The 15,347-nt window shown below is 41.5% G+C and overlaps 2 protein-coding genes across 2 annotated transcripts; both read left to right on the top strand.

Annotated features, from left to right (window-relative positions):
* Nucleotides 1-808: 808 nt before the first annotated feature.
* LOC138958341 (dynein light chain Tctex-type protein 2B-like) lies at nt 809-3,845 on the top strand. Its single transcript, XM_070329456.1, has 2 exons — nt 809-1,812; nt 2,345-3,845. The coding sequence occupies exons 1-2, from the start codon at nt 1,643-1,645 to the stop codon at nt 2,763-2,765; spliced, it is 591 nt and encodes a 196-aa protein (XP_070185557.1). The 5' UTR covers nt 809-1,642; the 3' UTR covers nt 2,766-3,845.
* Nucleotides 3,846-4,776: 931 nt separating this feature from the next.
* On the top strand, nt 4,777-13,320 carry LOC138958340 (uncharacterized). Its single transcript, XM_070329455.1, has 4 exons — nt 4,777-5,108; nt 9,076-9,221; nt 10,918-11,048; nt 11,571-13,320. Exons 1-4 carry the CDS (start codon nt 4,891-4,893, stop codon nt 11,736-11,738), a joined length of 663 nt encoding a protein of 220 aa, XP_070185556.1. The 5' UTR covers nt 4,777-4,890; the 3' UTR covers nt 11,739-13,320.
* Nucleotides 13,321-15,347: the final 2,027 nt, after the last annotated feature.

The following is a 15,347-nucleotide window of genomic DNA, read 5'->3' as shown; positions in this document are numbered from 1 at the left end:
TGTCGACTAGTCACAGAGTGACAGAAACAAACCTGGCGAGGTATGCGTGTACTTTATACACGTGGAAGAAACCGGAACCACGCGTCTTTGTTATTGCCGATATCGTTTGGATATCGGCAAAAATGGCCAACTTTTGTATCGTTATGCTTTGATGATCGGAAAAGGGATGTGTGAGACCATCCAATCACAGCCCCCGAATTCCCCCACGTGTCCATCAGAATAGCTATATAGGTTATTTTCAGCAAGCTTCTTGATGAATTAATGAAAAAAGCCTTTAGCTTTTATTTTTTTCGATTTGTGGAAGGTGGTCCATATTAGGGGACTAACACAAACTTTGATCTTTTGCTATTGCTGTTCATGTTAGTTTACTATGCTGAAATTGTACAGACGGAGAAAAGCAATCGTCTTGAACAGCACGACCACACTCCGGAATCTATTTTACACGTGGTGTTGGCGAGCGCGACATGTGGAACTCGGAAAACGCGTGACGTAAAACTCGGTTTGATGACGTTGCATGTACAAGGAACATCATAGCTAGACTCTGATTCTGTCATGAATGTAAAATATGACTTGAAATAATAAGTTCATCATCTGTTTCATAAGTGTCTCTCTGTCTGTCTGTCCACTTCAAATACCTTTGGGTCGACGTACTGGTAAATGTAACGTTTTGTTTTGTCAACAATAAACGTTCCCATTCTTGTTTTTTTGATTAATGCAAAAATGACAAAAAATGGAACAAGGGTCATCTTGTAAAATATGACGACAAAGTTGTTAGGGTGACGTAAAGAGTTCTGCAAGCTACGTCACAGAGCAGGGAGACCGGAGAAAGCGAAGCCGAAGAAACTGGACGTGTGTATAGCCAACGCTTGCTCTGTCCAGCGGTCTTCAGTGATCGTCCTGAGAATCTCCACACTTCATCCAGGTCATCTACATGCTGTGTGGTCAGCAGGAAGGACGGTTTGATCTGTACCTGTTTTTCTTGGCCAGCAACATAGAGCCGCGAGATTAGATCCAGGTTCACTCTGTGCCTGCTCTGGATTTGGATCTACACGTCTCAATGCTTCGTGTTTGGCATGAAATGACCAGTGTGCTGCGATTTGTCGGTCACTCTGCTTCGTTGAGCCCCAGAAAAGTTGATGAATCAGATTCTAAGTGATCAGATTCTGTGCCTCTGTGAATAACTGGGGTGATCCTACTTACACACCTGCTCTCGAGTCACAGCAGTAATTGAAATATACTTGGCACTGGCAGGCTGTTTGGTTTTCTTGCTTCTGACTGCTTGAAATAGTACGTAACGTGTGTATGGTTCGTCAGTCTTTACAGATACCGCATGCCAAGCACAAATACAGAATATAACGGTGTAATCATCGCAAAACCTAGCATAGAACGCTGCGTCGCACTGAAGACTCAACTGTCCACTTGTGGACCCACACAAGCAGGCGTGGTGGATCATCTGGATTTTTGGTTGAGTCCTGTTTCAAGAGAGGACTCGAACGCCGTTTGCATCTCCGTGAATTGGCCATAGCCTAATTACGTGAATCTGTTGAAGATTTACCTGTGACCGTGACACTTGACCGCGGAGTAGCCCGGGTGTGTCAACTGCGGCGTGACATTAAAGTCCATTCTTGACTCCACGACCAAAATGGCTGACCAATCCAAGTCGACGCCTTCGTGTCGCAAGAGAACCATCGCACTTGAAACCCCGATCATGCCTAAAGAATCTGTTGTTAACAGAGCGAACCGACTGCTATTGGAACAACAACTCGATCTCCTCCCTTTGCCGAAATCAAGCCGCGATTGTCGCAACTCTCCGTAAGTCCATGCATGCTAACTTAGCCCCGGAGTACAAAAACTGTAATTCTGTAGCATCTCTTCGTGTGTGTGTGTGTGTGTGTGAGTGTGCCGCGCGCGTGAGTGTGTGTGTGTTTGTGTGAGTGTGCCGCGCGCGTGTGTGTGTGTGTGTGTGTGTGTATGGGTGTGGGTGTGTGTGTGTGTGTCTCACTCTGTCTCGCTGCCTAACCTGTGCCTAGCACTGTATGTGCTGGGCACTAATGAAACGGATGCAGGGCACACAGGCAAACAGTACGGTATATACTCAACACTGAAAGCGAGCCGGGAACGCCTATTACTGTATATTTCTGTAGCATATCTCTATCAGTAGAGTGTGTGTGTGTGTGTGTGTGTGTGTGTGTGTGTGTGTGTGTTTGTGTGTGTGTGTGTGTGCGTGTGCGTGTGCATGCATGCGTGTAATTCGCCGTGCGTGCGTGCGAGCGTGTGTGTGTGTGTGTGTGTGTGTGTGTGTGTTTATGTGTGTGTGCGTGCATGCTTGCGTCTGTTTGTGCAGCATGGACTTCGAGTACGATAACGAGGGACGCAGGCGGGGCGTGACAGCGTACGAGAACACCTACCGCATGGCGCCAAACCCCGAAGAGACGTTCCGCTCCCACGTTGCCAGGGACCTCATGCACGACCTGCTGAGGACGCACCTGGTCGAAAGGTCCTACGACAAGAGCCTGAGCGTCATCCTGACCAAGACCCTCGCCGATACTATCAAGGAGAAGATGAAGTTACAGACCTTCTCCAAGCGCTACAAGTACGTGTGTTTGGTGACGATCGGCGAGAGGAACGCAAACCCCCAAACGCACGGGGTCCACGTCAGCTCCAGGTGCCTGTGGGACACGGACACGGACAATTCCGCCACCGCTTCCTACAAGTCCGAGAACTTGTTCGCTGTGGCCACGCTCTACGCCCTCTATTATGCATGAATAAACTGACCACAAAGTGTGGCATGTTTGACCTACGGGAGAAACATACCAGCACTGATGGGTTCCTGTGGTCTAATCAGTACACGTCAGCAACTCTGCCTGTCCGTGTATGACGGTCCGTTGGCAAAATACAAAGCGAACTAAACGTGGCACAGCAGGCAATATATATATAGCTAGCAGTGGACAACGAAAATAATTGTAATAGTATTTTTCTACACTTAAAATTTGGAAACTTTGCAACCTTTTAAGACTGACTTTAATAGACACCACAGTCACAATAATCATATATAACAAATTGTAAATGACCTTGGTCCAATTTGAAGGTGAAAACCGGGTGTTTTGGTGAACCCAGAACACAGCCTTGAAAAGTTGCACTTTTCTGGAGCGCCGGAACTGTATACATATACATGTGTGAATGTATAGTGTGTAGGAGTTGGTAGAGTTCGTGCAGTGATCAAGTCTGAAATAAATCAAACTAGTAATTTCAAGCACGGCGCGGTTTGCTGCGAGAACAAGAACGCAACAACTGAAGTCAAAAATGTTTACAGTAGATATTTTCAATGAGGAGCTTTCTATCCCTGGCGCATTGAAGCTTTAAATACTCCTGTTTTGGATGACCTTTTTCTTTACATACTGAATGAAGTTCAATTAATTTATTTGCTGGGTGAAAAAAGTAATTTTACACAACGCAAAGATTGATGCATAAAAGGTATCTGAAATCATGAGAAACACAATGAATCTGATTCCTATTCGACAAATATGACGATTACACTATCTGGGGTCTTCAATGCAAGATAATCTGCCCTGAAATTTACTTGAACGTAAATATCAATTTAGGTGAAGTCTATTAATTAATCATGTTATTATGATATGTGGTGGTTTTCTCTCTCCTTCTTCGGAAAAATATATACTTTTAAATTTATAGAACCCACTTTTTACGACAGGGCTACGAACGTTGGAGATTTTAGTCAAATTTTAAGTAGACAATACTCGTTTGTGTGTGTGCTTTCATGAACCTTTTACATTATGAGCACACTTTTGATACCTGTATTTTTTTTATAACAGAAGACTTGAAAAGGATTTGGTCGTACTGTATTGCAGTGTGTGTGTGAGTTTGTCGGTGAGTATGGTGTGGGCCAGTCAGTGTGGCCTGTGTGCCTGTGATCGTGTTTGTGTGTCTCTATGTCGAGTGTGTCTCAGTGTGTGTCTGTGCCCACAGTGTGTGTGTCATAGTGTATGTGCGTGTGTCGCGGTGTGTGTGTGTGTGAGCCTGAGTTTAACGTTTCAAGTGTCAGTTATCGTTGTTCCATAGAAACACCTCATTAGCCTGGACCGTAAGATGCAGGCATAACTTGAACACGGTCACGACCATTTGAATGGTCTTTAGTTAAATTTGGGTTCAGTCAAGCGCGCATTCTGTCGAGTTTTGAAAGTCATTTTGGAGGCTTCGCCGAGTGCGCTCAGTGTCCGTTTCGGCCGTCCGTTACACAGGCTCGATCATCACTGAGCTAGTAAAAAGCGCTAGTTGACTGAATTCCTATACTAGAGACGCGGAGTCGGCCTCTTGGCACGAACAACTTCAAGTGAAAACAATACCTCTTTAGTTTTCAAAAATTAATCAACTTATGTCTATGACTAACCTGATAAGCATTGATAAAAGTCACGTTGATTTACTGACCTGGCTAGGCCCAGTCACAGAAACTTGAAACGCGGCGGCCAGGCGGCGCCGGGAACAAACCAGCACCAAACAAACTGACAAACAGACAAACAGAAATCACACACACAAACGTGCAAGTTGGAAATGATGGACTACATGTGAGCCTACGGCAGTAAATGAGGAAAACAGATGTGGTATTGTTATTTCTTTTCGACGGCCGAGAATGACCGCAAAGACGAAAATGAAGCCACAGCAGGCGACGGCCAGCAGACGATACACGTAGTCATGTGATACGTTCCGCGTATCAACCAATCAAAGCTCGAACCTGTCACGTTCTACTTCCGCTGAGCCAGGCGCTGAGAAAATTCGCCACGTCGAGTTAGCCGAGTTAGCGTGTATTTTAGCTCGTGGTGAGCTGTCACTTCTTTGACTTGTGAAAAATCTTCGCGACGTACACTGTCTTCCACAATGGCTTCTCTGCGAAGTGTTATTCCCCTGGTTGCGTTCCTTGTCGTCTGTTTATCCGGTCACTGGTCAAAAGCAGACGACGCCGGGGAAGGCGAAGAACTTGTAAAAGAGGTTATTTTCAAGCCAGAAACATGCGACAGAGTTTCAAAGACGCATGATATGGTGTCCATGCATTACACCGGCACTCTGACGGCAACAGGTGCAAAGTTTGATTCAAGGTGAGTGTTGATTCGATCTCTTGTGTCGATATATGTTGAGACAACGCTGACAAAGTTAAAACGGTAGTGGGAGTAGCTAGGAGTTCAATAAGTTACAAACTTGATTTTCAGCGAGTCGTAGAGAGTAAAAGTTGTGCGGGGCTATCCCCCTATATTTGGAAGGGGGCGGGGCTTCAACAAAGTGTCCATATGGGATCGATTGTTGGTCAAACAAAGTATTCATGAACTAGACCTTGGCACACTGGTCAGCCAAGTGTAAAGCAATTTTGTGAAAACCAGGCAATTAGGTACATGATCGAATTAACCCGGAGTTTCAACGGTATTACCATGACCACAAAAGTTGAGATGATCAGCAAAAAAGTTTTACTTTTGGAGTGTTCATAACCAATTATACTAATTAACTAATACATGTATAGATAATGCATATATGTACTACATAGGCAAACGAAACATAGACTTCAGTGTATGATATTTTTTCCACAAAAAAAGAGGATAGTATTAGTAATACATCTGAAGATTTGAGTTAGCCTAACTGTCGGACAATCAAAATTTAGAATGTGACAATGTGAACAAAATATGAATTAGCCTTTCAGTTCTGCCACACATTATTTCAGTTATTAATTTAATATTATAAAGACAGTTAGAAGCCATGTATGCAGTGATAATTTTGGCATAAGTGTTTTAGAGGTGAATGCACATGGCTTGTGAAACAACATCTGTGCACATGTTTCCATATAGGCTATAACTTGTATAAGTGGGTTTCGCTTATAAATACTGTATTTGATCTTGCTCAGATTTCCCAAACCAAATAAGTAGGTTTGCTTTGTGCAATTTTTCTAGCCTGGTTCAGTAAATGGAACTGAGCCATGTTTTTTTAAATTCATTTTTTTGGTATGATTATTTCTTCTTTTTTTTATTTGTTCATAAAACAGTTTCTTGTTTTCTTCCTCTCAGCTGTGAACTGAGCCTGAGGTCTGAAATAGCTTTGGCAAGATAAGAATGCTGACCTTTATAATTTCTGGTATCAGTATTATTCTATTAATGTTTAAATAACCCTAAGGACAAATCAATAGTGAAACAGATCTATGTAAGATTAATATGTTTCAAATTCAAGGCATTCAGATTATATGAACATGCACTCTATTTTGCTTATAACAGAAGGGTTCTAGTCTTACAGCACTTAAATGGGATGATAATTGTAAACACAGAGACACACTGCACTCACACACCTGTACCGATCAAGGCAGGGAAAGACATGAGGAGAAATAGGAAGGGTTTGTTTGCACGGCGGGGCAGCTGAGAAACAACACACACTGGGAGCGAGACAACATTCCTTCCTTTCGCTGAACGCAATTTTTCTCTTCCATTTCTACTTGTACTACCAAACAGAAATACAGTGAAACCTCCCTTTTAAGACCCTAAACAAATCTGGCAAAATCTGGTCTTAAAAAGGAGGGAATCTTAAAACGAACAGAAAGTCTAAGAAAGCATGGTCTTAAAAGGGAGGGGTTTATAAACCGTGGGATCTTAACAGGGGGGGTTCCACTGTTCTTTAAACAAGGTTTTCAAAATGTCTTTGATGGGAGAGTTTGAGGTTAGTCCAGCAGCATTTTTACTCATGCCTCATAATCAGGAGTGCAAATTGAAGCATGTCTTAAAAGGGGGATTCTATTGTATTATGTATATAATATATATCAGTACTAGAATGAATACCCGCTTCGCCGGGTAGCCGGCTTCGCCGGGAAGAAGTACTTAGAGCCGTACGCCGGCTTTGCCGGGTCCGAACAATGGACCCGCCAAGCTTAGGTCCCTCCCAGATTCGTGGAATGGGAACAGCACGAAAATGATTCAGTGGCCATAATGCCATTCCTGACCATATCGAGTCCCATCCTTGTCGACGAATGTAACCGTGTTAATCACCTTTGGAGGCGAACTCCACTCAAACAGGACTGAGCAAGTTAGAGCTTATCTCTAAGCCCTTTTGAACTGTTATGGCTACATAAAATTACACAAAAGCCGCCAGACCACATCACAAACAGAACTGAACAATGCACAGGTGTTGCTCACATAGAGACACACACACACACACACACACACAAACACAGAGAAGCCGTATCTATAGAGAGATAGATGACAGTGTATTTTTCGCGTGGCTATAAATTGATTCGACCTTTGCACTTTTACAGTGAGGATAATTTACGGGTCCAATTTACGTTCTGGACACTGCGGTGACCTTCTAAAAATAGTAACAGAACGCCGGGAATATCCGAAGATACTATAGTGCACCATTCGAAGGAAGGGAGGTAAACGCTGAAAACATGGAGAAGATGAGAAGATAAGGAAGAGTTACTTATAATGGTGAAATGAACACAAAAACCAAATTCGGTTCAGCGCTGCGCGCTGAGAGCACGTGTTGAAATATCTCATCGATGATATTGTGTCCGGAGTGTAGCTGAATACGGTGTCCAAATTTGAAAAAGATCCACCGAGAACTTTGGCTTTGGTGTGTCGGTATGGGGGCCCGGGTAGCTGAGGTGGAACCAAAATAGCTGAGGTGGAACCAAAATCGGTTCAGCGCTGCGCGCTGAGAGCACGTGTTGAAATATCGACCAGGTTGTGTCCTGTACCGGGTCTACCTGAATATGCCCACCAAATTTGAAGCAGATCCATCGAGAACTTTGGCCGTGCATCGCGAACTCACACACAGACACACACACAGACACACAGACAGACACAAGTCGTATATATATATATAGATATAACTGAGAATTTGGTAATTTGAAAGTTTAGGTCCTTTTTTTGGCAGGCATGCATGCAAGTCTTTCTACACAGGTTAAAGGCTCTTCTAGCCAGATGAGTTAAGTCACCACCTAATGTCTATGATTAATGACAACATTTAAATGCTATCTTCTGTATCTAGACATTTAATGTGTGTGCGGTGTTGTACATTCATAATTTCTTCCCCTTATCGTGTCTTTCGAAGATTCGTGACGGTTCAGAGCTATAATCTGGTCAGGATTAGCCCTAACATTCTGGTTCTGTGGTTACGCTAATTACACGGGTTTGGTAGGGGTAATAATTTGCTGTGCCATTAAATAACTTCTCATTGTACATAAAGGGAGACCATTTCATTGCAGGGTTGTTCTGACTGTGGGTGCATTAACCACCATGAATTTTTCATAGATCTGTATGGTTTTATTTTTTACAGTATTTTGTTAATGTTTTTTTTTCACTACTGGTGTCTAATGTTCACCAAAGTCTCAATGTAAGTGTATGTAGGGTAGTTCAGTAGGTCCTCCATGGTTGTATTGGACTGGTTTAAAAGTGATTAATGACTGTTCACTACTACATGTACTTGCTACAACTCCTCCCTCCAGGCAGAAGACCGGCACAGTTGGCCTAGTGGTAAGGCGTCCACCCCGTGATCGGGAGGTCGTGGGTTCGAACCCCGGCCGGGTCATACCTAAGACTTTAAAATTGGCAATCTAGTGGCTGCTCCGCCTGGCGTCTGGCATTATGGGGTTAGTGCTAGGACTGGTTGGTCCGGTGTCAGAATAATGTGACTGGGTGAGACATGACGCCTGTGCTGCGACTTCTGTCTTGTATGTGGCGCACGTTATATGTCAAAGCAGCACCGCCCTGATATGGCCCTGATATGGCCCTTCGTGGTCGGCTGGGGGTTAAGCAAACAAACAAACCAAATCCCTCCAGGCAGAGTGCTGTTTGAACACAGTGAAACCCCTCTTTTAAGACCCACAATGTAAAACTCCCACCTTTTTAAGACCTTGATTTTTCAGATTTTCTGTTCATAACATCTATAAATCTACTCCTATTTTAAGACTCCCTCCTTTTTAAGACCTGATATTTTGGACGTCTTATAAGGGAGGTTAGATATATACACGGTAGACTGTTGTTAGGTTGCACAACGCAATGACATGGTATATGATTGCGTTTGTTTCTGTTGCAGCCATGACAGGAATGCGCCCTTTGATTTCCAGCTGGGTGTTGGGCAGGTGATCCAAGGATGGGAGAAGGGCCTCCTGGACATGTGTATCGGAGAGAAGAGAAAACTCATCATCCCCCCTCACCTCGGCTATGGTGACCAGGGTGCAGGTATGTGTCTGGAGCTTTTTGGACGAGTGTGTGTCAGTGCGTGTGTGTGTGTGTGTGTGTGTGAAAGATAATCTATCAATCAATCAATATGAGGCTTATATCGCGCGTATTCCGTGTACAGCATGTGTACAGCAATCCAATACCTCTAGTGCATCGATTGCTAATATGTGACCCTCCACCACGAAATGAGTCGCATTTCACGTCGCGCGGTTCTGCTCTAGGCTTAATATAAGTCCGGGGAGTGTCTGGTAACAGTGTGAGGGTCACCTTTGTCACAGGCTTATAACTCAAACAGTGTTCGCTCTTTTCTAAAACGGTTTTTACCACTGGATAGAGCATAAAAAACTCTTTAGGAAAATGTAAAAATATGAAAATCATGCAAAGGTGACATGCGACTCATTTCGTGGTGGAGGGTCACATATGTGGCATACACAGAAACGTGTCCATAATTTAAATGCAAATTAAGAAATGTTTTAAACATGCTAGAATATGCCTTCCCTGGGCAACTGCTCCTTGACCATGCCTCAGATAAACTGGCTGAACCACTTTCAGGATTGTTACAGGATGGATGTGTGTACATGCATTTGTTAATGCTCAACTGCACTATGAATGTTGTCTGTTTATTGCATTCATTCCACTGCAATGATACACAATAGCAATGGGGCATACAGTGTTAATTCTTGAAGGTCGTTACCGTTGGAGATTATGTCAGTGTACTACATTTGTTAATCAAAACATGTCAAATTTCATGACTGGTTCATTTAGTCTGAAGTGGAGGGTGCAGTCGAGTAATTGCTTTGTTACTTGGTGTGGGTTTTGTCATTTTTTGGGTTGACTTTTTGACCTTTTAGAAATGTCCTGCCATTTACAGTGACAATTTTTTCCTGTGTACTCAGACTGCATGATCGTTACAGATGGGATAGGATATAGATGATAATGTACAGCTAATACTATTGTGTTCATGCAGGCATAAGATTAGTACGTACATGTAAATGAAGCATTTTCTATTCTTTTCAAAGCTGTAGGAGCCAAATATTATAGTATCGCCATTTGTGTAAATATGTATTATAGAGAAGTATGTGTGTGGTTGTTCATTGTTATCATGAAGAGTTAGGAAAGCTTAGCACCAAAAAGAAGGTATGCAAAGCTGTGGTTTATACCTGCGTTTTGGTGCTGATTTTTAAGGCGGTCCTTCATTGAGCCCCAAGTTGACTACGCCAGATTTCACAAAGTCTTTTTAACTCGGTGCTAAAGCTCAGAGTGTGCGGCCAGCTTCGTGAAGTATACTTCGAATAGTCAACTTCGCCCAGTTAAGGACAGGCTTTATAGACAAATACACCTGGAAAAATGGTCCTTCAGTCCTTAACCCCTAATAGTAATAGTCTTGCCTCTTTACCCAGTTGGGAGCCTTCTGTCCCCAGTAAGGTAATATATTGTACTACGTTGCAAGCCCCTGGAGCAATTTTTTGATTAGTGCTTTTGTGAACAAGAAACAATTAACAAGTGGCTCGAGTCTATCCCATCTCCCCCCCTTTCCCCGTCGCAATATATCCTTCGTGGTTGAAAACGACGTTAAACACCAAATAAAGAAAGAAAGAAAGCCTTCTGTCACCCTCAGCCCCCGCCTCCCCTCCCCCCCCTTTTTTTTTAAGTAAAAATAGAGGGTTTTTTAAAATCCCATGTCTGTGTTTGACAGGTGAGCTGATTCCCCCCAAGTCCAGCCTGACTTTTGAAGTGGAGCTGCTGGATATCAAGGAAGGTGCCTCACCCCCCAATGTTTTCAAAGAGATTGATTCCAACGAGGACAAGTTTCTTTCACAAAATGAGGTAATGTCTTCCACTGATTATTTTATTTTGATGTGTGGATCATTATAGATGTTTTATTTTAGGTGTAAGATCTATAATACCTCCTTGGCCACCCTCAGCCCCTTTGTCCTACTCCACTCAAAACTCCACTTGCTGAACTTACAACGTCTGAAAAGGATCATGTTCGAGAACTAGAAGAATATGAATTTTATATAGCTTCAGGGATGGCCAAATTGTCCGCTCGGTCGCCAGGGGCGAGTAAAAAATCTGCCGGGCTAGTAGAAACTAAATGGCCAAAGATGTCCTAAACAAATAGTTCCAAATTTTACAACAGTTAGCTCTAGGAACCTACTAACTGATCTGCAGACCAGAAGTGATGAGTGCAGCTCCTTGTAGTTTGATCATTGTGTTGATTTTACTAAAAGTTGACATTTCAAAGGACTCTTATCTTCTCTCCTTTTTCTGGCAATCTATATAAGCCTTCCTCGGCTAGTTTCCTTTCTCTTTGCAGAATTCACTTTTTTGATTTGTCATTTGTTGCAGGTTTCCGACTTTCTGAAAGAGCAAGCAAAGAAGGCTGGACCAGATGCCGCAGTTGGGGACGACCAGCATAACACAATTGTCACCCAGATTTTTGAACATGAAGACAAGGACAGAGATGGACTTATTTCGCACGAAGAATTCAGTGGACCTAAGCATGACGAGTTGTAGGGTCCTATAGAGTGTTCATTTAGAATTATAAGGTGTTCATGTCAGCAAATCATGTTTTGTTCTTTTTTTTTAACGAGATTCCAAAATAACGTGAAGTCAGTGAGAATAATACTGTTTTTCTAGTCCTTTAGGGTACATACTTTATCCATGACACTAGGAAAACATCAATGTGACTAAAACAAAGACCATTTTTTACAAGTGTGTTTAATTAAATCACATTCAGCTGATGTACAGAGTATCAAGAGATCTGTACTGTTTAAAGGTTGAACACTTTTTTTTGCCAAGCGTGTGCAGTGTAGCTTGTATTTCATACATTTGAAAATTTTATACATGAAACATATCAAAATGAGAAAGGTGCACATTTAAGATTTACCTTTTTTGTTTTGCTTGTTGTGTATGAGATTTAAAAAGCATGTAACATCTTTTGTTTTTACGCGAAGGGGAGCAGCAATAGTCATGATGTATGCCAGTACATGTATATGTGTTATAGTCTGTCAGTGTGTACATTCATGACATCGATCATCAGTCTTTCTGCGACATGTAAAAGTTGAACATGTTTAAGTACATGCATGTGTGGTTGATAAAGAGATTGGCTGCTTTGACTCACATTTTTACCTTAATTTATGTTTTCAACATTCCCTTTCTGTTATTTTAAGAAAACTGTTTACAGCTGCTATGCAAAAAAAAAATCCCCAAAAACTGATGATTTTAGGTGGGTTTTTTTTTTTTGGGGGGGGGGGGGGGGGGGGGGCATATTTTTTGGGATACTCCTCCATGGTGTTGATGGGCCTTTAATGAACTATGTGTTAATTTCATTGAAATGTAAGCTCTTGTTCTCTAGTCAAGCCAGGAAATCAGCTCTTCCACTCAATTCATTAATTGTCAAGAAATAATATGGTCAAAATATACACACCAAAAATAGAAAATGACGCATTCGGTGGTGCAATCACTCATTAGCAGCTATGCCTGGATTGTACGAAGTATTTATGAAGATGGAAAAAAATATGCCTATTAATTTAATGTTCAAAAAAACATGTGCATTTATTTTATAACTTATAGCCTCTACGTGCTCTTTTCATTCATATCTTATTATGACGGTTGACATCGAATTACGTGTGTTTGTGCTTCCCTGGATCAAGTCGTCGGAGTATATAAGTTGTGTTGAAAATGTGTGGGTTTTTGCTGAATGTGATAGTGATTGGATGGATTTGGACTTGTTAGTCGTTTACTTTGCATGTTCTTTTTTGGTCAGTATTTTATGCAGAGCATGTCATTTCAGTTAGAAAATGGAGCTACTTACTATACATATTTCAGATAGATTTTTTTCTAAAAAAAATTGGCACATAAAATGCACATTTTAGTCATATTGTTGATCTTACTCATTTTATTTGTTAGCTAATCATATATTTTGAGGATTTCTTTTTTAATTGTTGAAAGAGAAGCAGTGTAGATGCAAGTGTACAGTAGCAGATATTGCATATAATTCTATATTGTGTGCACGTGTCACTGTAGTGTGAAAGATCTGACTATCATATAACTGTGTTTTGGAATGAATAAAGACTAAGACATATATTATAAACAATCATGTGAACCGTTAATTATTGTTTGTGAATATCTCTGTTGGTGTTAACACATTTGCATAATTTTGCATTAGCTGCCCTTTTCACAGACATTCACACCCACACTAATTACATATATACACATACTCTTACTTGCTGAACTGTGCTGACACACAAAACAGGTTTCAAAAACAACATAAACATTATTAACAGGTTTGTTCTTTTTTCGTTTATTTCAAAATAGTCACCGACATTGCAGTAGTATGATAATTAAATCATAAGGAAGGAAAGAGTATTGCATATTTGAATGAGAAAACGCACAACAATGATGAAACTAATTCAGACAACATACGCAAAACAATCAACCTGTACATCATATTACAATGTAACAAAGAGAGTTTGTAATAGATCAATCAAATTAGGCACCACCCATTTTGCTATACAGTATAACCCCCTTTTAAGGAGGAAGTTTTGAAATGGAAGTAAATTTACAGAGATTATGAACAGAAAATAATAAAAACATAACTAAAAAGGTCTTATACTGGGGGGTTTACAAGGCAAGTTACACTGTACTATACTGACCAGCTTTCTTCAACATTTTCACTCGGTCAAAAAGAATCAAAACAAATTGCGTCACTTGCTTTTTGTCAAACCCACCACAGTATCATGCCCTCTTTAGTTGACTTGGGTTCTGAAAATCGATTACTCTTACAGACAAGACAGAAAAAATCTTGCATGAAGCGATTTCAAAACATTTAGTCAATCTGCCTGCCTGAAACTGAACAATCATACATTAATACTCGATTCTGCATGTGCAAAAATGTTAACAAGAAGGGCAAAGCCCATACGACTCACATGCTTGACCTTGACATGACCTTGACCTTCAGGGTCAAGGTCAAATAACTAAACCTAGCAATGACATACACTAAGAACTGCTTTACACATTTTTCCTACCAAAATACATGTGACCTTGACCCAAGGTCAAGGTCATCCAAGGTCATGCAACACAAAGCTGTTAATTCAAGACATAGGAAGTACAATGGTGCTTATTGGCTCTTTCTACCATGAGATATGGTCACTTTTAGTGGTTCACTACCTTATTTTGGTCACATTTCATAAGGGTCAAAGTGACCTTGACCTTGATCATATGTGACCAAATGTGTCTCATGATGAAAGCATAACATGTGCCCCACATAATTTTTAAGTTTGAAACAGTTATCTTCCATAGTTCAGGGTCAAGGTCACTTCAATATATGTATACAATCCAACTTTAAAGGACCCTTGCGACCTTGACCTTGAAGCAAGGTCAACCAAACTGGTGTCCAAAGATAGGGCTTACATTGCCCTGTATAGCATACATAGCTAAGGTTGCCATTCTCGATAACTTCAGAAAAAAATGCGAAAATGTGAAAAATGGTCGTTTTTAAGACAACAATTATGGCCCCTGTGACCTTGAACTTGAAGTGAGGTCAAGTTGCCGCACATGTTTTTTGAGATCTTGTAACCATACACCATCAGGCCACATCAGGTGTTGATAGACTTAATAGTGTCCAAGTAATATCCAACGTTAAAGTTTTCCGGACGGACGGATGGACGCCGGGACGGACGGACGGACGGACGACTCGGGTGAGTACATAGACTCACTTTTGCTTCGCATGTGAGTCAAAAAGGAAGATGCAACATGAAACTCTCCTAAACATAAGTGGTGAAGAGCTACTGAAACGCTTTCCATTCTATCTGCTGCAACACTTTCCATTCAATCTGCTGCAGTTAAACTATCAATGACCTGGAGAATGAAAACAATAATAATGATAAGGGTATGTGGATGGCGCAAATACTATTATACACATTAAACAATACATACATGGAGTACAGATCAGTCTTGGAAGAACAGGGAGGCTTCCACACATATTCCATGAGCTGCCTCTTTGTGTTCAATTATTTCTTGTATTTGCAGACTTGTGACTGGTGGGGTCTCTTTTCACAAAGACTGGACTGAGAGACTGCTGACATGTGTAAACGAAAGCATACAATGATCCACCTATTTTGT

This window comes from Littorina saxatilis, linkage group LG2 (genome assembly GCF_037325665.1).
Source record: "Littorina saxatilis isolate snail1 linkage group LG2, US_GU_Lsax_2.0, whole genome shotgun sequence".
NCBI classification, from domain to species: Eukaryota; Metazoa; Mollusca; class Gastropoda; order Littorinimorpha; family Littorinidae; genus Littorina; species Littorina saxatilis.
This window is presented reverse-complemented; position numbering and strand designations above follow the sequence as displayed.